Below are 25000 nucleotides of genomic sequence, written 5' to 3'. Positions count from 1 at the left end.
TTCTGGACTGAAGTCTCCTGTGACCATTTTTCTTTGGAGCCACACTTCTCCTGGCACTCTCGCGAGTAGATTTGCTTTTAAAAAATGACCTCGTCTTTCTTACAGAATCAAATCCAGATTCTTGTTAAAGGATTTATTTTATGTTCTTTGACTTGAGAGATACAAGATTGATGAAACAATCTTTGAAATCATGAACTGGTGAATTGATTGGCATAATCCAAAACTAACTCTATCAAGTAAGTTATTGGTGTTGTTCCCTGGAATTTTTATGAAATGGATTTTCTGCTAAAGGGTACATTAGTATGAAAGGGCCCCTTTGCAGATTAAATATGACCAAATATGAGAGTTATTTGGAGGACTAGTGAAAACTATTAAGAATTTTTACTTTGATTTCAAGTAAAAATAAATAAATAAAATCTTTGGCACTGTTACAACTTTGAGTAACTCAGTCATGTACTCCTCGGTTACCAAATAATTGATACATTACTGTCCAATAAATATCTTTCATTACCAAAAGATATTTTTAAATTTTTCTTCCCACTACCACTTAGTGATTTAAGAAACAGGGATAATTTATGAGTGACAACTATAAATGACTAAAGAAAATTAGTATATATCTTTTCATTATGGTTCATTCACATCTAGGAGGAAATTGATTTTCCTTGCTGATTGTGGATTAGTCAACAGTGGGATATGGAATTGGATACAAGATGAGTCTGAACAAATTTTTGGGAAATGTCTAGGTTGGTGGGCTAAATGTTCTCCTTTTCTAGGAAACACTGATCAGTCAATTTTTCTACAATCAAACATATATTTTAATGACAATCTATGAACAGAAAAGATTGCCGGCAATTATTCAATGTCTTTATTTCTGTAACATTGTGTTAATGTTTTAGTAGCTTTGTATATTTACCAGGCTTAATTAAAAGTTTCCTATGTTTCGGGGTTTCGGGTTGTTGCTCAGTGTGTAAAGTGTGTGCTTACCTTGCTTGAGGCCCTGGTTGAATTCCTAGCAACTCTTCTCCACAAAAATGGTTTTCCATGTTGAATATTCACTTAACATCAGTCATTTCTTCCTATAATTTACATGTATCCAGTAGAGTAAGAATATGAATTAATTCCAGTGGTTCAGAAAGCTAAGGCAGGAGGATAGCAAGCTCAAAGCCAGCCTCCATAATTTAGAGGCCCTATAAGCAACTTAAATTTTGAGATCTTGTCTCAAAATTTAAAAAAAAAAGGGACTGGAGATGTGGCTCAGTGGTAAAGCACCCCTGGGTTCAACCCCCCCCAAAAAAAAAAAGAGAAAATGAAATAAAATGAGGACTGAAGAGAAAATAATAATAATATTCATAACCATTTTTCTTCTTTGTAATCTCTGTAAAAAAAAAAGTGTTTTAAATTAAATCACTCTTTTTTGTTGTTGAGAAATTGCTACTAAAATCACTTCATTTTCCAGTTTTATACATTTGAGTCCATTTGATGCTTCTTTGCCTTGGACTCTGAACCTATTTCTACTGAGACAACTCTTAAGCAGCTTTAGATATCATTGTGGAAATCTTAGCCTCTAGTTGCACCAATTCAGTAATTCCCAACACTGGTTATATAGTAACAAGACCAGGGTAACTGTAAAATATCACAATGCCTGGCTATCACCACCAGAGACTCTGATTTAATTGATTTGGGTTGGGACCCAGGCATAATCCTTCTTTTATGATTTTTTTAAATCTAATGTGGAGCCAGACTTGAGGACCACAGCCTTCACTCAGAGAAAATGGGATTAGCTCTTATATTTTGAACAATGTCAGGTGCCTGTGCAGGCCCATGCAGCTATATATCTGGGGGATCTTAGTGGCTACCCCAGAATCCTTGGAAGAGTTTACCACTGCATTTCCATTTTGTTTCTTGAGTTGACCCCTTCCAGCAGTCTGTCCTGATAACAAGATTCTTACATCAAAATCTGAAGCTCAAAGAGGTCAAGCCACAGAGCTTATTACTAGTGGAAACTGGATTTAAACACGGGATGTGGATTGCTGAATTCACATCTGTTCTCTTAATGATAAAGCCGAAGCTGCAGAAACAAACAAACCCTAGCATCTCAGTGGCTTAACCCAATACACTTTCATTTCTTGATTACAGCACCATCTCAGTGGTTCGACTCTCCCTCAATCCATGACATGGTAACTCACTCTACTTCCATATGGTAGGCTCTCTCATCTCTAAAGAACCGTTTACTTCCAGTCATGTGGGCAGACAGGGGAGTACAGGTAGTTGAAGAAGAGGCATTGATGCTAACTGATATTGACAGGAAGTGACATATACCTTCCATTAGTATCCATAGGGGAGCATTAGTTGCAAGGTCATTCCAGGAGATATGAGAAAGTGGGAAATGTAAAGAGGCATGTGGATGCTTGGTGATCCTTACCCATTTCTGCCTGAAGTCTACTGCTCCCCTTATGAAGGTGGATCTCTGAAACCAAAGATTATTCCTTATTCCCTGTTGCTGAGTTTCTCCTTATTAGATCCACATCTTTCTGCCTAATCTGCATTAATTTCAACAGAAGAATCATCAATTGGTAAGAACAGCTCAGACTAATGTGCTTCACTCTGCCTGTCTACACGAGCAGTATAAGTTACTTGAATAACTGAAGTTTATAGTGTTCTATATTGACAGTCAGTCTGCAGAGTTTATATTGACTAATTTTCTTGCCCCCTAGTAGGAAAGCTGTTATTTCTCAGGCTACTCCTCCCTGCTTCATGTCCTAATACATGGAGCAGGATGAACTTTGCCTGATTTCTGAGACATACATCCAGACCAAACTGTGATATAAGAACCATCACTCTGATGGTTCAAATCAGGAATAAATCCTTTCCCTTTCAGTTGTGTGGCTGTAAAAGTAAGATGCTCCCTGGTCTGTAAGAATTTCAAAGAGTGCTATAAAGTGTTCTGCTCCAAAAAAAGGTACAGAATCCCCATTTTAAAAATTTTATTTCTTTTTTAATTGAAAAAAATGTATATACTTATGGAATAAATGCAATCTCTTAATACATGTACATGTTGTGGAATCAGCAAACTAGTGAAGGCTGCTTAACATACCCTGACTACTTTATTTTAAAAAGTCATGTAAAATGATGTATTTTCTACATCAGTTATTTTGTAATTATTTAGTCTATTTTGCCAGGACTTTTAAGATAAAACTATATATTTCCAAGTCATTATTTTAGAGTGGACTAGATAATATGAATAGGTATATGCAGTTATAATTACTTATATAAAATATTCATTATTGCCTTGGTGATTATTATCTCTCCACAGACAAGATTGCTGCTTGTATTGACAATAAATGAGATAAGAATTATTGGAAAGAGATATTTTCTCTTCCTTTCAGAATTGAAGGTGATACTGGAAAAGACAATTGTGTGAATAAATTCAGCTTCAGTTACAACTAGTCAATATTCATATAGAATTTTTATTCTCATTGGACTGTAATTAATAATCACACTAAAATTTAACTTACTTCCAGTCTTTTTTCTAAGTTCATTAGGCTAAGAGTTCCACCTTTGCTTAGCTTTCCTTTACTGACCAGCAGCAACTGTATTACTAAGGTAGAATTTCTGCTAATTAGTTGTGGTGCTAGGAAGCTGAAGGGAAGCTCAAGCATTATCTAATCTAATTAGATTCTAACTGTACAAAGACCTCGGTGAGCAGATCAGATTGCATGAATCAATCTAAGAACAACTCAAAAACTATTATTTTTTAACTTATGTTTTAGAGAGGCTTAAGTATAAGAGTTTTGGAGGACAATTAAAAGTTGGTTGCTTATATGAATAAAGCCAACCTCCTATCTCTGTGTGTTCATTATCCCCAAAGTTTATGGAATGCAGTATTAAAAACTGGACAAGCTTTTCATAAAAATGTTCATGTTGGGAAACACACTGGGTTCCAGGCGGGCCAGGAGGCACCACTAACAAAGGCATCATAAGCACAGTTTATGTCCTGCCCTCTCTATGACACCTGGCTGGATCTGATCCTTACCTTCTTTCTTATAAAGAGTCAGAGTGTCCCCTCTGTAGACTTCTCTTTTTTGGAAGAGAGATGGAGGTCTGATAGATTAAATTCATCCTCAAAGTCACACACATGCATGGCCTCCAGACTTAGTGACTTTTAAATACTGGAATTATTCAAAAACTTCAGGTGACTGGTGATGGCATAGTTCTAATAGTCCTTGAGGAGTTGAAACTTGGTGACTTCAAGACACTGATGAATTGGTTTTCTATGTTATTCCCGAATTCCCTTCTTCCCACCTTCTTCCCTGACACAGTTCCACTGTCACTTTGAGTCTTGTGCCATCTTTTACTCAGATAATTACAGTGATCTTTTAATAGGGCTTCCTGCATATAGTCTGAAACCATCAAATCCACTCTCCACATTACTCTTAGACTGATCCATGCTGACAGCTTTTCACTTGCTTCCCACTTCCCAGGAACTCCAGTAAAAACTCCAAGCTCTTTAGAGTGTCATTGAAGACCTTCCCAATCTGCCCACACCCCTGCTTATTCTGAAACCTTACCTCCCTTCTTTTTATTCCAGCAACTCTTGACTTTTCATGGCTTCTTAAACACATCATGACATATTAAATTCCTATGGCACTTATAAATTGTTCTTTTAGTACAAAATGTACTCCTGCTATCAATTCTCTTTAATTCTGTATCTTCTTTTAAGAGTCAGACAAGTTACCTCCTTCAGTAATCCATGCTCAGGCATAACATATGCAATACAACCTCTTTCCTTAACACACCAACCTCTACTCACCACACACTAAAACATGCCCTCACACACTAACATGTCTGGATTAGGTACCATCCTCTTTGGTCTCATAGAACTAGTCTGTGCTTCCCCATTTGCTCTTAATGCCTTACTCTACTATGAATGGCATGTATATATACATCTGTCATCCCCAGTCTCTGTTTTCTTAAAACTTCAACACTATATTTAGGTCAGAGGAGATATTTTTAAATGTTTGGTGTTGCATAATTTACTATTCTCACCAATCTCTAGATTAAACTTTTTTTTTTTTTTTATTTAAGTAAGGGTCTGCCAAAATGGATGGTCACAGAAATCCTCATGGTATCAAACCTGCAAACTTGCCCAAGGTTATCTTTCTGACATTTTAGTGTCACTTATATGTTTGGGTGAAGGGCAAATAGATCTTAGATTTGGGGCATTTGTCCCTATCTGTCCTTCTTTCCTTATAATTCCAGCTTATACCTATAGATGAAGACATGGACCTAGAATTATATCAATGCCAACTATATAAGTTTACAGGTGTGTGAACATCTATTTCTTTGTTTGCCAACTCCTACTTCTTCTCTTGAACCAGCTACCTTTATGTCCCCCATTGGTTACACATGGAAGATTTAGGGACAGGCATGTAACCTAAGCTGTACTACTCATAGTACCAAAACTATTGGTTTGTTACCATTCCCATCTGGGCCAATCACATTCCTTCTCTGGGATTATATTTGCTGGAATGAGAGGAGATTGAAATTATTTTTCTCTGATAGATAATGGTAAGACACAAATGTAGTAACTATTTGGAGCTCTCAGCAGCAGTCATTTAAACCAAGAGAGAATGATATTGCTGCTCTGATGAAAATGAATTGCTTGTGAATGACTTTACTGAGCAAGAGGTGAGATCCTAAGAGAAAGATCAAATGTGACGGCTCTAATCAATCACATCAGACTGGCACAGGTGAAGTTGTAAGTAAGACCTTCTGAGAGGTGTGACCAGGAAGCAGCTGCCAGGTCTAGACAGCCTGAGGCTCATGAGAGTAGGTATGGATAACTATATCAAAACCAGGCAAATGGCTGGCAGGTCTAGAACACAAGATGTCCCCAACTGACAGCTATCAATCATGTGCTTGTCTTGGCAGAGGATGGGACTCACCAGGGACCAGGAAGAGGAGAGCAAGCCAGCTTGTAATGTATAGTCAGGCAGTCAGCAGAACCACAGAAAAAAATACTGGGCTGGCACAGGAGCTCATTGCCAGGGGACTTGTATGCCATCAGGGTCTGTTGCCTGCTTTAGCAGCTAATCTGGAAAGGTTTACAAACTCCAAACTCGACCTTTAAATTCTTGGACCTGAAAGGTAGCTGCTCTGCCAGGTCAATTACTGTGAGCCTCTATATGTATTTGAAACTTCATCCTTGAGTAAGTGGGACGAAAAGCAGATTAGGTCTGAATTTTTATAATAAGATCCAATTTCTTGAGTCTAATATGCTTTCAGGACTTAATCTCAGAAAGAAGTGAACTTTCAATAGAAATCTTTGTAGTCTCTGTCAAAAATTGGTTTGTGATTTTTTTTATTTGTTTGATAAAAAGGCATAGAAAGTCTGGTCTAAAGTAATCATCATAAGCAAGTTAAATTGATTAGCTCAGTGGGAAGTTTCAGCAAACCTTACTTCAGAAGGATACCCTATGCTGATATAATAGGAATGACAGAGTTATATCCAGAAGAATGTTTTAGGGTTCAAAAGTGGAAGGCAGAAGAACTCATATGCAGTGACTCCACTTATTTAAATCTTGTCTTTTCATGTCAACACAGTTTACAGATTATATTGTTTGCCATGTAGGGCATTCTGCATGACTGCTTCTCACTCCCCCATTCAATTAGTCACCAGATCTCTGAGCATCAATTTCCAAGCATATCAAAAATCACTTTTACTATAGTCTCTCCAATTCCCAACTAGACTTCCTTTCATCTTTACATGCCTAGTGCTTTGTAGAGAATTGGGCTCAATGATGAGATTCTATGTGTTTTAGTCAGCTTTTTTTCACCACTGTGACCAAAAGACCTGAACAGAACAATTGTAGAGGAGGAAGAGTTTATTTCATGACTCATGATTTCAGAGGTCTCAGTTCATAGACAGCTGGCTCCATTCCTCAGGGCTTGAGGAGAGGCAAAACAACATGGCGGAAGAGTGTGGTGGAGGGATGCAGCTCACATGGTGATTAGAAAGCAAAGAAATACTAAGCTCAGCTCATTAAATATACACCTCAAAGATATGCCCCATCTCTTCTAGCCATTTCCTATGCACCATCAGTTGCTCCCTATCAGGGGATTGATTCACTGAATTAATTAATTATTTTCTTCTCTAAAACTTGCATTGTTTCACAAATGAGCTTTTTGAGGGGAGGACACCACACATCCAAACCATAATACCATGAATATTGTAAAGAGTAAGAGCAAGACAGTCCACTGCCACCTAGACAGCTCTGTGGTGACAATTTAGGACTGCCAAGTTCTGTCCTTCAACCTACCACAAAACTAGACACAAAATCTTTCACAAGTACTTTTTTTAATCCTCTCGCATATTTGGTTTTTGTACCTGCAAAACATGTGGGTTGGATTCAATTTCACAAAACACCTTCCACGTCAAAAACTGTTAGATATAATTAATAAGATTGAGAAATCACAACTACTCCCTTTAGTTTGCTATCTTCATTAGGTTTTATTGTTAGAAAAAAAAAATTCTCTTTTGCTGAGTGTGACCAATTCTTTCATTGTTCTCCAGTCTTAGTCTTCTATGCCTGGAGATAGTTGACCCTCATAATCTCTGTCCTTGTTTGCTATATGACATATGACTTTAAAATTTTTTTCATATATATTTCTCAACTTCATACCCCAGGACCCAGAACAGTGCCAGTATGTGACAGATGTTGCTATCTAGTAACAGCCATTTGGAATAATTGTAGACATAATGGCTGAGGAATAAATCAAACCCCCTGAGAGTCATGACTGGAAAATTAAATATACTCAATTGTGGGTCAGTACCACCTTTTCAAATATTGCTGTGAAATAGTTAAATGAAACACTTTCATGTAGAAAATGAAAATATAACTTGAAAAGGTTCTAGAAACTTCCATAGCTATGAACCATTGCATTTAGATTTTGATATATAGTATGTTTTGTTGTATCATTTTGGAGCTACACTGACAGCTAATCAAATGACATTTGGTTTCTGTTTTGATTTAGATGTGTAGTGTCCCCCCAAAAGCTCATGTGTGAGACAATTCAAGAAAATTTAGAGGTGAAATGATTGGGTTATGAAAATATTAACTTAATCAGTGTTAGTTCACTGATAGAGATTAACTGGATGGTAACTATAGGTAGGAAGGTTGTGGCTGGATGAGGTGGGTCATTAGGGACATGCCATTAAGTTTATATTTCACCCTTGGAAAGCAAATCTCTCTTTCTGCTTCCTGAGTGCTATTCCCAGATGCTTTCCTTTACCACACTCTTCCGCCATGAGGTTCAGCCTCACGGGCACTCCAAGGAAGCTAACAACCTGTCTGTGGACTGAGACCTTTGAAACCTTGAACCTCAAAATAAACTTTTTCTCCTCTAAATTTGTTCTTGTTGGTCTATTGGTCACAGCAATGAAAGAACTGGCTAAAACAGTTTGTACACATATTTATAACACATCAAGGATATATAATAAGGCGCCAGGTACAGAATCACACACTCAACTTGTGAGGCCAATGAAGAAAGATCACAATTTTGACACTAGCCTTCTCAGCAACTTAACAAGATCCTCAGTAACATAGTAAGACCCTGTCTTAAAAAGACTTTTTTTTTCCTTCGTATGGGGATTGAACCCAGGGGAACTTTACCACTGAGCTATATCCTTAGTCCTTTAAAGGAAAATATGATAGAGGATAAATGTGTGTGCATACACATATCAGAGTAATGCTTTTGATAGAATATATTTCATAAATGGCTTTTTGGTTTAGAAAATATGCTTCTGAGTGAGGATTCCCTGAAATATATGTGCTGTTTCTCTCTCTCTCTCTCTCTCTCTCTCTCTCTCTCTCTCTCTCTCCCCTCCTCCTCCCTCTCTATCCCTGTACATATAGATATGTGCATATATATACACACACACACGTATATACACATATGTATATGTATTTATATCTCTATGTAGTAAGCTGGAAAAGAATGTTTAATTGGTATTTTTAGTATTACTGTTGTTTAACCACACACACTTAATCTCCACTGAATCTATATTGGCACAAAATCAGATTGGAGCTGAGCACTTTTTCAGAAAATATGATCAGTGAAGATAAGGGCAAAACAACTAACTCAAAGGATCCTTTTTGTCCTGAATTATTCTTGCTCTCTTCATCAATCAAAGCATTTACATTGAGATCTAGTGATAAAAGTATTATTGTATAGATCACCCTACATTTCACAACACATTCAAGACCATTTTTATTTTCATTTTGATGTCTTCTTTGATGTCTAAGCAATGTAGATTATTTCTTGAAGGTCCTCACTGAGTCATAAAATCTAATTCTACATAAAATTTAAGATGAAAGATTACAATTTAACAGAATTTGAATGTAATCTCTTGTCCTCTTGCTACTGATATGAGGGGTGATGGTGGTGGTGTGGAATCTTTATACAGGTTTCCGAGTATCTGTATATTCCATAAAACTGCTGTTTACACATTAAATATTTCATTTTGTTTCCAGTAGCTGAGATTGTATAATAACCTTGAAAAAGGAGTTGTATTTAATCAGAGTACGTCAGACAGCATATCATACATACATACACAGCCACACACACACTCAAAGTAATGGTGATTTTAATGGATTAAAATTAAAACTAATTCTCTCAGGTAAAAGAAATTCAGAGATAAGCAACTGCTATAGCATTTCTAAGTAGCTACTGGAGAAGCAAATTCTATCAAATTCATACTTTCTCTGTCCCTAGGATATGGCCTTTGTCTCTTGGGCCAACATGGAGACATGGTCACTGCATTTTTTATTTCAGAAAGCAGAATAGAGGGTAAAATGAAGAAGTTGGGACAAAAAAATCCAATTCAAGCCATCTCTTAAGTGGGTTTCTTAATGAATGGACACAAAATGTTTTACCTACAACTTATTTTCCGAACTTCATCACATTAAAAAAATATATCTTGAAGGGTACCTAGATCAAAACATTTATTTCAGGTAGCTGTGTGTTCAGCTGATATTCAAGATTTCTTTTATCAAGGAAAATGCAGAAGACAGAAATTGAAGTAGACAACTCTCTCTTCCACAGGGCTTTATTCAGTAAACCAGATAAATTTATCCATTCAGAGTCATTATTTTCTTACTCTACTATTATCTTTGGAAATGTGTGTGTCACAGGGATTCTTTTTGCAATTAATATAAGCTTATTGGGAAAATCATATAGGTTGGTTCTCCTACTCTCCATAAATATTATGCACATGGATTAGTAAAAATATTTTATAACAATTTAACCGTTTGGAATTATAGTTTTATTTAATATATGGAGATGTGCATGTTACTAGATATAGTGAGCAAGTTGGAATTCTAAGGACCTATGATTATTAGTGGAAGTTGTAGAGGTAAATAATATTGAAAACTGTACTCCATTAAGTTTGTTTTTCCATTCTGACCAATCTGTAATGATTTGTTACAGCACGCGGCAAGAAAATGCATTATTTTAAACTTAAGTAAGTCAAAATTTTACTGAACTATATTTCTTACAAATTCCCCAAAATGTTATAAAGTATTGGTTTTGAAGGGTATGACAATATTGTAATGCATTGACACAAAAGACACAGATTATTAAGCAAATACTACTGTAGTAGTCCAATGGGCAATTTTTTCTAAGTTTTATTCTTCTTTTGTATATTGTTGGAATAGGATTTTTGTCATTGCTCTAATTCATCACATATGGATTTTGATAAAGAAATAGAATGATTTTACATTTCCTTCTTTAATAAATAAATTTAATTTTTTTCATGTTTAATTTATTTGTACATTATAATAGGAAATTAACTCATTTCAAATTTATTCTTTCAAAATTGTGGTCATTTTTCCAGAAAGCTCTCCCTTTAAAAAATTTACCTTTTGCTATGTACTTCTTAAAACCTTTTATGTTCATATAAAAAGTTTCTATAAGCAAAAATGTTCTACAGTTTGCATACTTTTATGTGGGCATCAAATATTTCTATGGCCTTTTTTATTTTTCTATATTTTGTGAGTGATGTTACTAGATAATTATGTAAAATGTTCATAAATTCTTTTATTATGCTTATTGCTAAAATGCATTTGTAAATTGAATCATGTCAGAGAACAGAAATATTTCCCTAGAATTTTTCTCACATTTACTATTTTTCTTAAATATTATTTAATAGTAAAATCATATCAAGATGTCTGTGTGAGGTTGCTATATAATAATGATGAACCTAGAATTGTGTTGTCAGTATCATTCTAACAATGCAACATTATCAGAATCTTTTCTACACATAAAAGCTATTAATGGAATGAAGTAAATTATCATTGAGCCTTGATATAAAAGACAGTTTTATATTATTGTTAGAGCCACTACAAATACATTTAATGTCTAGATTGCAAAATCTCACTGTTGCAAATTTTTAGACCATAATTTTGTTCCAATTTCTTTCTTTATCATCCAGTAGTCAACATCTACCTATGAAGCTGAACAATAGGAACTTGATACTTTTTTACATGCATCTTTAAAGATTTTTCCCTTAACATGAGCCAATTTTGATAACAATATCTGTCCTTTATAATTTAATTTAATTCTGATATTAATTATGTGGAATTAGCTTCAGACTTCACAAGTTTGAGAGCTCATTCCCACAGGTGCTCACTGCAAACACCAGACATAACTTGCAGGTCTCTGAATATCAGATACCCTCATTTCTATGTATGAAACTTGGTTAGAAAGCCAAAGAGATCCCTCAAGGGTGGTCACTTGCAAGAACTACTCATAGGACTCAGGAAAGCACTTTGCTGTTATTGGTCTATTAGAAACAAAAAAGATGCACCGATCAAGGTATTGAGGGAGGACAGCTTGAAGCTTTCAGGCTTCCATGCCCTGTCCAGCACACCACTGCCCCAGCACCTCAAGGTGTTCAACAAGCTGAAAGCCATCTGTATGTATATCGTTGTTTTATAATAAGACTTCATTAAGTAGGCATATGTTATGGTTTGGATGTGAGGTGCCCCTAAAGCTCATGTGTGAGACCATGCAAGAAGGTTAACAGAGAAATGATTGGGTTGAGAGAGGAGAGTCTTAACCCAACCAGTGAATTAATCTCTGGAATTAATATCTGGATAGGGATTAACTGAGTGGTAACTGAAGGCAAGTAGGTGTGGCTTGAGGAGGTGGGCATCAGGGACATGGATTTGGGGTTTACATTTGTATCTGGTAAGTGGATCTCTCTCTCTCTCTCTCTCTCTCTCTCTCTCTCTCTCTCTCTCTCTCTCTCCCCTCCCCTCTCCCAACCTCTGATTCCCGATCATGTGAGCTGCTTCTCTCTGTCACACTCTTCCATTATGTCCCACCTCACTTTGAGCCCTAAAGAGTGGAACCAGCCTCTTATGGACTGGAACCTCTAAAACTGTGAACCCCTAATTAAACTTTTCCTCCCCTAAAACTTTTCTGGTCAGGTCTTTTAGTCTCCACAGTGAAAAAGCTGAGTAAAACAGCGTGTGTGACTAAAATCACCAGTCACTGGTGATAAATTTAACCCCAAATCCTCCTTCCCTTCCTGAAGGTCAGTTGGTAGAGCTGAAAATTCCAACTATTGAATCAGACCTCAGTCTTGCTGGTGACAAGTCCCCTGTAGGAGCTCCCAGCAATCAGGCTTTTCATCAGCTTGAGAAAAACACTCAGCACTCCAGAGATTCCAACGGTTTTAGGAGCTGTGTGCCAGAAACAGGAAACACTACAGACCTTATTTTTTATTGTCTTTTATTATTCACCCTTATTTTTTTTATCACTGATTTATTATAAACAGAAGAGATGTACAGAGGGGAGGGGAGCTTGAAGGTTTCAAATACTTTTTATTTATTTATTTATTTATTCCATGAAACATAAATGATTTTTGTGTTAAGATAGCATCAGAAATGTACTAGAGTAACTAATATTAATAGGGTTAATCAAAAAGAATATTCAAACTTTTGCAACTCCTCTGAGTTTCTAATTAAAAGAACGAAAAGAGCATCCCAATACCATAGGGTGTTCAATTGTCAGTACAAATTGCCCCACTTATGCCACAACTTTGCTTTCTTACAATATCTTTAGTGGCATAACTTTTTCAAAAACTTCACCTAGGGAAAATCAACATTAAGATATTTGGGAGAATTAAGTCAGGAATCAGTAAATATTGAAGCTCGTAGGCATGTGGTCTCCGTCACAACTATCCAACTTTCACTTTGTAGCACCTAAGCAGCCAGACAACACATAAGGAAAGGGTGTGGCTTTGTCCTAACAAAACACTATTTATGAAAACAACTAGTGGGTCTCATTTCACCCATGGCCTTTGTCTGCTCTTTCACTAAATCAACTAAGAATGCATTCATTTAGAATAATTACAATGAATGATTACAAAGAATAACTTGATTGTATCATGGTTTCAGTCATGCTGTTGTGACCAAAATACCGGACAAGAACAAGTCAAAGAGGAAAAGTTTTTATTTGGGGCTCCTGGTTTCCGAGGTCTTTATTTTTAGATGGCTTATTTCATTCCTTGGGGCCTCAGGTGAGTCAGAACATCATGGAGGAAATGTGTGGCTAAGGAAAGCACCAGGAATCAGAAAGAGAAACTTCATTCACCAGGGACAAAATATATACCCATAGCCACAAACCAGTGACACCACCTCCTCCAGCCACACACTACTCACCTATCTTACCACCCAGTTAATCCATTCAAGTGGGTTCACTGATTAGGTTAAGGCTCTCATGCACCAATCGTTTCACCTCTGAGCTTTCTTACCCATGAACTTTGGGGGGACACCTCACATCTGAAACATAATAAATACCTTGGGGTTTTATCTATTGATTGTCATACAAATAAGAAAGCTAAATGTTTTTATTTAATACTAAGCTCACTCAAAATTACTAAAATAGTGAGATATAATTACTTTTGAAATTTGTAATTTCATGAAAGGTGTTATGGCAGTTATCCTGAAAACAGAATGTTCTCATTCTGTGTTTTTAACTAAATTATGCTTTATGGGACAGAAAATCAACAGTTCAAATAAAAATAATTAACAAAACTAAAAATAAGTTATATTTATTTATTCTCCCAAGAGGGAGGAAATGTAACTTCAGGTTTGATCTATGTTTACAGTTGATATGGTTTTAAGAAAGGGTGACATTTCTATTACAGAGTTCTTCAGGTGATAGTTCCATTTTGGCTTAAATAAATGTGGTTGAATAGTTTATTTGTATGCATAGAAAAAGGTCCAGAATCACTAAATATATGTAGGCAACTGCTTTCACACTAAAAACCTAAGCGGTATTAAAAGCTGACATTTAAAGACATTTATCATGTATTTATCTTTTCTATAAAGGTATTTATATATTACTTGGGTTTTTTAAAAAATCACTTTGCAATTTTAGACAATACCTTTTTTATTATAATATTTTATTTTTCAATAAGCCCTAATCAGAAGATTCTGAAGAGTAAAGAGTAAAAAGACAGAACAATTAGGAACCTGGTGGACCACAGAACACAACTGTGAGTTCCCTGAGTTTTCACCTGGAAATACAAAACGCCAGTGGGTTCAGATCATAAAAGCCCCAGTAAAAAGATTGCTTTCTCCAGCCAAATTCAGAAAGAGGCAACCTAGAAAGAAAACTTTTAGACATAACCGTTTGACTGTGGCCAAACACTACAGGCAGAACTCAATATAGCCCCACTCCAAAGACCACCAGCAGCTACGCAAGAAAACAAAATCAGGACTGAATAGAGAAAAATGCAAACCCACAATCATACCTAAGGACTTCACCATCCACCTCGATAATTGATAGAACATCTCAAAGAAGAATCAGCAAAGGATACAGAAGAACTGAACAACTTCACCAACCAACGGAATCTCAACACTGTCAAAACACCTATGCAACAGCAGAACTGCACTGAACCTAGAAATAGTCCCAGACAGGCATGGCCAACTGATTTGGACAAAGGGACGAAAGCACGCCAATGGAAGAAGGTCAGTGTTTTCAGTCAATTAGCAATCCATGGCAATAAATAATAAATAAAATCCTAAACCTGACACTTATTCAAAAATTAAACTAAATGGATAAAAAGCTTCAATATCAAATGTAAAGCTATACATAAATCCTTTAGAGGAAACGTAAGAAGACCTAGGGCTCTGCAAGGAGTTTTTAGACATGACACCAAAAGCACATTCCATGAAAGAAACAATGGGAAGGCTTCATTAAAGTTCTTTTATTCTCTCCCTGTTGAGAGATTAACAACAACAAAAAGCTATGGAGTGGGGGAAATATTTGCAAACCACCTATCTGATAAAGGACTTTTATCTATAATTTAATAAGTCTTTACAAAATTTCAACAGTGAAATAACCAACCCACATAAAGGGGGGAAAAAAAGAAGAGCCATTTCATTGAGGAAGATATAGAAATGTCAAATAAGCTCATGGAAAGATGTTCAACTTCACTAGCCATTAAGGAAATGCAAATTAAGACGATGATGAAGCCAAGCGTGATGGTGCACACCTGTAAATCCAGCAACTTGAGAGGCTGAGTTGTTAGGGTTTAGATATGTTCAGATGCATTCCCTAAAATGTTTTCAAGGTGCCAAATTTCTCAAGTTAATAGTTTCTCTTTCCAACAGTTAAATAAAATTGTTTATATACAGGAAGATTACTGTTTTTTCATTGTTTCTTTTAATTGAAAACGCAGTAAATAATGCTATAAGTTCTATACTTGCCAAGTGTTAAAACTCTAATTTATAATTTCAAATGGGTGTCAAAGGATCAAGGACACCAAAATCATAATTTAATCAAAAAACCTCCTTTAATGTATGAGCTGCAACTTCATTTATTGAGTTTAAGAGCAGGCACTGAGTGTTATGGTTTAGATACGAGGTGTCCCCCAAAAGCTCATTTGTGAAACAATGAAATAATGTTCAGAGATGAAGTCATTAGATTATGAGAGAGATGACCTAATCAATGGGTTAATCCACTGGTAGGGATTAACTAGACAACAACTGTAAACAGGTGGAGTGTGGCTAGAAGAAGTAGGTCTCTGAGGGCACTCTTTCTGCCATGTCCTGTGCTATTTTCCTCTGCCATGCCCTTCTGTCATCATGTTCTGTCTCCCCGCAGGCCTAGAGCTACAGATTGGGCCAACCATAGAATGCAGCTCTGAAACCATGAGCCAAAATAAACTTTTCCTCCTCTAATTGTTCTTGCTGACCAGAACAACTCAAAAGCTAAGTAAAGCACTGAGACAGAAGGATCAGAAATTTAAGCAAGACCCTATATCCAAAATTTTTTCAAAGTTCTTGGAATATAGCTCAATGGTAGAGCCCCTCTGGGTTTAATCCCCAGTACTACTTTTAGAAGAAGAAGGAGGAGGAGGAGGAGGAGGAGGAGGAGGAGGAGGAGATTGTATATTGAGATATATCACCATTAAAACAGTTAAAATTAAAAATTAATGGCACTTATATTGGCAATACCAAGGATGCAGGGAAATTACCACAGATGCAGAAAACATGAATCTCATTCATTGCTGGTATAAACATGAAATGGTACAGGTACTCTGAGGAAAACAGTTTGGCATTTTCTCTGGAAATCAAACATAAATAATATACCTCCTAACAATCATACTCCTGAACATTTATTGTTGAGAAATGAATAATTATAGCCAGAGAGAGACCTGTACATGATTGTATACACCAGATTTATTTGCCAAACTTAAAACTTGAAATAACCAAATGGTGCTACAATAAGTAATAATTAAACAAATGGTGTGATATCCATACCATGGAATCCTACTTATCCAGGACCCAACTGTAATTCACACCTAAAACCTAGAGTGGATTCCCAGAGGATTGTGCTAAGTGAAAACTAGCTGCCTTAGGGGTCAGGTATCATGTGATTCCATATATATAACATTCTTGCAATGACAGGTGGAAAGCAAATCAGTGCTGCCAAGGGGTACTGAGAATGGAAAGGAGGAGTGGACATGACCATGAAGTAGGTGCCCAAGGGAGGTATTTTGTGATGGAATAGTTTGGTACCTTGCTAGCTGTAATGATCATAAGAACATAAGCACATGTTCAAATGACATAGAATTGGACGCACTCTTTACACCAATGTGGGTTTTCCCATTCATGCTGTACTATAGTTAAGATGTAACCTTTGGGGGAAATTGGGTGAAGGATACAGCAGACCCCTCTGTTTTATTCTTATGACTTCCTGTGAATTTAAAATTATTCCAAAGTAAGCTTTCAAAGGCAGGAAACATGCAAATCTTGCAAAGCATTCTTAAAAAAAAATACATTCCCTAAAGTGTTTTCAGGATGCTAAATTTCTCAAGTTAATAGTTTCTCTTTCCAACAGTTAGCTAAATCAAATTGTTTATATACAGAAGATTCCTGTTTTTTTCCCATTGTTTCTTTTAATTGATAACAGAGTAAATAATGCTATAAATTCTATACTTGCCATGTGTTAAACTCTAATTTACAATTGCTAATGGGTATCAAAGGATCAAGGACACCAAAATCATGATTTAATCAAAAAACTGCTTTAACATATGAGTTGTGACTTCATTATTGACCTTAAGAGCAGACACTTTTGCAGCAGCTGTCAACAGGGAAACAAATGTTACTAATATTCTACTTTCTTCTATTTAAAAAAGAAATTAATTAATATAAATATGCCCCAATTGGATATCTTAAAAGCTTCCGGAACACATACTTTGAAAACTCTATGCCTGAATAATTGGGCCATTGATTATTTCTGGAACATAAATTCAGCCCTCCAATTTAATCTTATTTAGACATGAAATTACAATAAAAAAGGTTTCCTGATAACGTTTCATCTTCTTATTTTAAATTATCTCCTTTGATAAATCTTTGTCTTGAGAAGATTTATGTAATAAATTACTAGATTCTGACATTCTTTAATTACCAATAGCAACACCTCCAAATATGTCTTATATTCTGCTTTCATAATTTACTAGCAAAGTGAAAATGCCTGTAGAATTATCTTAAAGGAGTTTATTGAAATCTTCAATGGTATTCTATTTTTTTAAGTGAGCAGGGAAAAATCTCAGAAAATACCTTGTGGAAAGTACAAATACAGGTTCACAGTCCCTTATCTGTACTTTCACTTGTCACGAGCTTTTGAAGATCTCAGAATTGCAGGTCAGGGTCTATTATTGGTGGCAACATCAGACTAGAACAATCCTGGGACTTTTTGGCCATCTCTTTGTAATCTGTGACACTATTTTTTTAAACAGATTACAGGCATGCAAAGACACGAAAGACTACTTCTCTTTGAATCCATCTTTAATCCATGAGTGTTAATATTCCTACCTTCATTATAGAAACATAAATATGCTCAGGATGCTACCCAGCTGCTTATGCGAGTATCATAGAAGACACAGCATATTGTATTTCAAAATCTGAAAGTCCTCAACATGTGAAATGTGATTGGCTCCAATAATTTGCAGTGGGAGATTATGGGTATCTTTAAAAAGTATAAAATAGGGCTGGGATTGTAGCTCAATCAAAGAGTGCTTGCCTAGCATGTGTAAGGCACTGGATTCAATTCTCAGCACCACATAGAAATAAATACAATAAAGGTCCATTGACAAATAAAAAACATTTTAAAAAAGAAGTATAAAATAGATGTCTAGGGAGCACTGAGAATAGAAAAAAATCTTTCTTACCAAGCACAGAAATCCACAAGCACAAAGATCGTGACAAGAAATTCTACAGATTGGATCCAAATTATCATTCTATAAATGAGGAAACTGAGTTATAGAGAAGCTGAGAAGCTTTCTCAGGGTTCCCGAATTGGAATGCAGGTTATCTTGGTTCAGAGATTATACTCTTAAATCCAAAAGCCAGCAGTCGTGGTATTGTGAGAGACAGGGTCTCTGAGGTAAAAGCATGAGGATTTTGTGAAAGTTTATTTTCTTTCCAGCAAAAGTTCAAGGTTTAGGATACTGGAAGTCAGATGCATGATATCCAAGTTTGATATTGGAGAATCTTTTCATGGAGAAAAATGAACATCCCACAGGAAAAGGTATAGGAAAACTGACCTCAGATGGTCTTTATCTGTGGAGGTTACCTGTCAAATTCTGGTCATGAGCACTGAAATAACAAGCACCTATTTAAAGCCTATATATATAAGAAAATGTATTTAGGGGTTGGGGATTTAGCTCAGCGGCAGAGCACTTGTCTAGCAACACAAGGCCCTGAGTTCAGTCCTCATCCTTGGGGGGAAAAAAAGAAGAAGAAGAAGGTGTATTTCTATATTTGTCTGTTTTCAGTTACTATAATGAAATACCTAAAGCTGGGTAACTTTTTTAAAAATTGGTTTGTGTAGCTTGTACTTTTTGAGTCTGAAAGTCCAAACACCTCTGGCAAAGTTTCCTGTGACTATGTCACATCATGGCAGATGGCATCGTGATGGAGCATGTTGAGAGGGAGCAATCACATGACAAGACAGAAAGACAGAGCAATTGGAGAATCATGTAAACTGTTTACAAGGACATGTGCCCAGTGACCTCCCAACCTCTTAAAGATCTCACCACTTCATGACATCACAACACTAGTGACCATGCTCCCAGCACATGAGCCCCTGGGTACACATTTAAACCAGAAGTAAACCACAGCAGAGGGTATTCAAAGATCCCCAGACATTTGAGGAAAACAAACATAAAAGGGGTCAAAATGAACAATCAATGAAAAGGAACACAGGCTAGAGGAAACAGAAAAATTAAGGCAAGTTTCAGTGAATATAAGTACCTCAGAGAATGAGAAACAAGACTGCATTCACAAACCCAAAATAGGATGCTTTTTTTTTTTTTTTAATGAGAAGAGCTTACCAGCATGCAAAGACCTGAAAGACTGCCTCTGTTTGAATCTGTCTTTAAGAATGTTGTTCCACAACTTTGGATTGGGCAGAGGGCAGGGAAGGCAGGGGAGGGGCTGTCAGACTGGGAAGGATGGTGGAATGAGACGGACATTATTATCCTATGTACATGTATGATTGTACGAATTGTGTGACTCTACATCATGTACAACCAGGGAAATGAGAAGTTGTGCTCCAAATGTGTACAGTGAGTTGAAATGCATTCTGCTGTTGTGTATAACTAATTAGAACAAATTAAATAAATAAATAAAAGAAAGTGGTTCTACAGAGCAGTTCAGCAAGAAATAGCAGGAATGGGGTCCAGAAGCTTGATCTGAAGACCACTAATGCAGGTCAGTGTGGACAATTCCTTTATTTCCCCCTATTTATAAAATAACTGCTATATCTCTATTTAAATGATTGATATTTAGAAATATAGTTTTACCTCATTGCAGTTATTCTGTAAATACTGTTAAAACTTGCTTTTTCGTTCATCATATTATTACTAAATTAACCATGTTCTGTGAACATTTCACCACAATCATGTTGATGAATATCCTTGTTATTATTTGTACACACATGTGCTGTTTTTCCTTAGGGAACATTGTTCGAAATGATACTGACTATTCAAAATTTTCATTTTGATAGATTTTTTCATTACTTTTCAAATTAGTAGATGAATATAGTTGCCTCCAAATTATCCACAAATAATGATAATGTTTTATCTCATGCATTTTTTTTATATTTATGGTTTCGCTGCATGAGCTAAAACTTTTTGGAGAAAACTATTAGCATGAGTAGGAAAAGAAGTTATGCTTAAGTTGTTCCTGATTTTAATGGGAATGCTTGTTTGTTATACTTTTGAATATTAACGAATATGGTGTTTGGTTTATTTTTCATTCTGTCGTTAAAAAAATCCTCTGAAGCGTTTGAATTAAGAATAAATATTAAATCATGTTTGGTATCATGTCATTTATCAGATTGTCTTCATTAAACACATACATACTATTCTCAATAGACCAGATTCTTTGCTGCTTAGGTACACAGCAGAATGGGTTTTTAATTATCTTTTCAGATTGCATACACAGAGAATCGTGTGTTGTATAAATACATCCACTCTTAAAACCAGCACCAGAATTATGTGCTAGAAGAGGATTCCCTAAAAGTTTATAACTTATCCTTACCTTTTGAAATACAGACTGTTTGCTTGACTGACTCAAGGAATTCTCTTTTAAAAAGTTGTCCATCAGAATATCTGTAAAGAAACACTTGTCCTATAGCCATGGAACCGTATTTGAACGACTAAAGAATCCAGAGACAAGGCATAGAAGAAAAAGTTGGCTACGACCTACACACTGTGGGGTCGGGCTCCAAATTCCTCAATAGGACACCCATAGCACAAGAATTAATATCTAGAATCAACAAATGGGACTTGCTCAAACTAAAAAGTTTTTTCTCAGCAAAAGAAACAATAAGAGAGGTAAATAGGGAGCCTACATCATGGGAACAAATCTTTACTCCTCACACTTCAGATAGAGCCCTAATATCCAGAGTATATAAAGAACTCAAAAAATTAGACAATAAGATAACAAATAACCCAATCAACAAATGGGCCAAGGACCTAAACAGACACTTCTCAGAGGAGGACATACAATCAATCAACAAGTACATGAAAAAATGCTCACCATCGCTAGCAGTCAGAGAAATGCAAATCAAAACCACCCTAAGATATCATCTCACTCCAGTAAGATTGGCAGCCATTATGAAGTCAAACAACAACAAGTGCTGGCGAGGATGTGGGGAAAAGGGTACACTTGTACATTGTTGGTGGGACTGCAAATTGGTGCAACCAATTTGGAAAGCAGTATGGAGATTTCTTGGAAAGCTGGGAATGGAACCACCATTTGACCCAGCTATTCCCCTTCTGGGTCTATTCCCTAAAGACTTAAAAACAGCATGCTACAGGGACACTGCCACATCGATGTTCATAGCAGCACAATTCACAATAGCAAGACTGTGGAAGCAACCTAGATGCCCTTCAATAGACGAATGGATAAAAAAAATGTGGCATTTATACACAATGGAGTATTACTCTGCATTAAGAAATGACAAAATTATAGAATTTGGAGGGAAATGGATGGCATTAGAGCAGATTATGCTAAGTGAAGGTAGCCAATCCCTAAAAAACAAATGCCAAATGTCTTCTTTGATATAAGGAGAGTAACTAAGAACAGAGTAGGGAAGAAGAGCATGAGAAGATGAATAACATTAAACAGGGATGAGAGGTGGGAGGGACAGGGAGAGAGAAGGGAAATTGCTTGGAAATGGAAGGAGACCCTTAGGGTTATACAAAATTACATACAAGAGGAAGTGAGGGGAAAGGGAAAAATAATACAAGGGGGAGAAATGAATTACAGTAGAGGGGGTAGAGAGAGAAGAGGGGAGGGGAGGGGGGAGGGGGGATAGTAGAGGGTAGGAAAGGCAGCTGAATACAACAGACATGAGTATGTCAACATGTAAATCAATGGAAGTGTAACTGATGTGACTCTGCAATCTGTATACGGGGTAAAAATGGGAGTTCATAACCCACTTGAATCAAAGTGTGAAATATGATATGTCAAGAACTATGTAATGTTTTGAACAACCAATAAAAAAATGAATAAAAATGAATAAATAAAAAAAAAGAATCCTTGAAGTCCTTTTTAATGAAGGTGCTTTTGTTTGTCCTTTTAGGGGCACTGCAATTGCTGGCATCGTCTTTGGAATTGTGTTCATCATGGGGGTCATTGCTGGAATTGCCATATGCGTCTGCATGTGCATGAAAAACAACCGGGGCACCCGGGTGGGTGTCATCAGAACCACCCACATCAACGCCATCTCCTCCTACCCTGGTGAGAAAAACTGCCTTCTCCTGAAGGAGGAGTCCAATTTTCTTTGTTAGGCTCAAATCCTTGGAGAGTAAAAAAAAAAAAAAAAAAAAAAAACATTAAAGACTCTATCTAAAATAATCTCAGGTTTCTAGGGTATTTCTAAGTAAATGTAGTTTGAAGCTCTAGCTTTGAATAGAGATTATTTAGACCCAAGTAAGAAAATCCATTTTGTATTTGAGGGTATTCATATTTTCAATGGATCTCTCATTGACTACAATTGCCAGTCAGCCAGAATGAAGATAAATAGACAATTCACACACACCATCTACCTACCACTGAGCCTGACAGATAATTACAGAGAAAGCATGTCTTGGTAAACTGGTATCTGATTCAATAGCATATATACATCTTGAGAAAAATTATTTTTAAAAGTTTTCATGTGTCCTCATTATACTAAAAGAAGCGCTTTCACAAAAATTCTCAACAAAGAGCAAAGGTAATATATTAATAATTTGACAAGTATTTGTTGAAAATCTGCTAGAAACTCCACATATAAATTTATCGAGTACATGTGATTCCATAAACAAAATCCTGCATTTTGCACTAGCGATTTCAATAGTGCTTTCATTGTCAATCTGCATCTATACTACTTGGCATATAAAAGGCAAGCAAATTCTTACTTTGACACACTCTTAGAAAATAATTTCCCCTCCACCCTTAAGTCCTCTTTAAGTCCCTGCAATAAAGAAACAGAGTGCCTTTAAAATATAGTCTACCCTATGCATCAATCCTATAATTCTTTCTTCCTTTTTTAATCTTTTCTCTATTCATTTGAGGGAACAAGTTTCAGATGAATATGGGAATGATGACTTCTCCAGTTCCTCTTTGCCAGTTCTTCCTCTTCCCTCCTATCTTTGTGTTACAGTGTCTTGGGGCTCTGCATCTTCTTCCACACGTACTTTAACTGTACCATTTGACTTTGCAATGAAAGTACAACTTATATGCTAATGTTTCCCCAAAGTTATATAATATCTCCAATCCAAACCTCTGCTCTGAATTTCAGATTCATTTTATCCCAGGGCATATTGGACATCCCCACTTGTGTGCCTAATAAGCATGCCAACTGTGACATATTTAAAGCTATTTTTCTGATCTTCTCCCCAAATCCCTTCTAGCCACAACTTCCTCCATTTCAACGGATGGCAACTCTAGCCCTTTATTTAAGACTGAAAACCTTGAAGTCACCCTTGATTCCTCTCTTTCCTTACATGAAGTCTACCAGGAAAATGTTGCAGCTGTAGTTTCAAAATATACTCAGTATCTGACTCCTTCCTGCAGCGAGAAGCAGAAACTGTTACTTCCCTAGTGGGAACAGCACTGTCAGCCCTCTCCTCTGTCACTGCCTTAAAGTTCTGGCAGGTCTCCCAGCATCCTCCCTGGGCCCCCTGGGATCTATTTTCAACAAAGTAACCAACGCAAGACTTTTTACTTAGATGTCACACACTCCTGTGCTCACAATCTTCCAGTGTCTCCGCACGTCCCCTAGAGGAATTTATCCCAATGTAAAAAGCCATTTCTTCATTGTGGCCTTCAAGATACCTTATTAATTGGCCCTTTCTCCTTTTTGTTCTTCCTTTCTTTCTTTCTTTCTTTGTTTTCCCCCTATTTCTTAAGGCTCATTTCTTTCTCCTTTCTCCCTTCCCACTCTGGCTCTAGCGCACTTTATTTCTTGCTGTTCCCCGAACACAGGGCACACTCCCATCTCAGAGTTTTACCAAGGTCACTGCCTCCCTCACTTCAGTCAACTTTTTGGTCAAAGATCATGTCCTAATGGAGCCTGACTTAATCCCCCTCCTAAGATCCTAATGTGTCCCACCCCCACAGCATCCTAGTCCTCCTTATGTTACTCTCGTTTTCAGGGTTCTTTTGATCTTCTAAGATGCATATAGTTTATCTAATAATGGATATGATATTTATTGTCAGCATGTCATTCACCTCTCTATTTCAATTATCTAATTCTGGGCTTAGCACATAGTGGGTATCCAGCAAACAGCTTGAAGATGAAAAACCCACCTCATGACAAGACCTGATTTAATCTTAGATCAATACCTATGGAATTGACCTTAAGTTTCACCCTGGTCCACGTAGCTTTTACTCCCTTCAGAAGTATGCTAGTCAGCTCTTGTCAA

General features: G+C 36.5%; 1 protein-coding gene across 1 annotated transcript in view; it reads left to right on the top strand.

Annotated features, from left to right (window-relative positions):
- CYYR1 (cysteine and tyrosine rich 1) overlaps nucleotides 1-25000 on the top strand; it is a 123227-nt gene that overhangs the window by 85835 nt on the left and 12392 nt on the right. Inside the window, exon 3 of the mRNA XM_081300703.1 lies at nucleotides 22675-22832. Coding sequence (XP_081156829.1) covers nucleotides 22675-22832 — 158 coding nt within the window. The remainder of the gene's footprint in view (nucleotides 1-22674; nucleotides 22833-25000) is intronic.

The sequence above is a fragment of the Spermophilus citellus genome, assembly GCF_964194105.1.
Source record: "Spermophilus citellus genome assembly, chromosome: 7".
NCBI classification, from domain to species: domain Eukaryota; kingdom Metazoa; phylum Chordata; class Mammalia; order Rodentia; family Sciuridae; genus Spermophilus; species Spermophilus citellus.
Note: the sequence above shows the minus strand (reverse complement) of the source record. Positions and strands in the feature narration are given on the sequence as shown.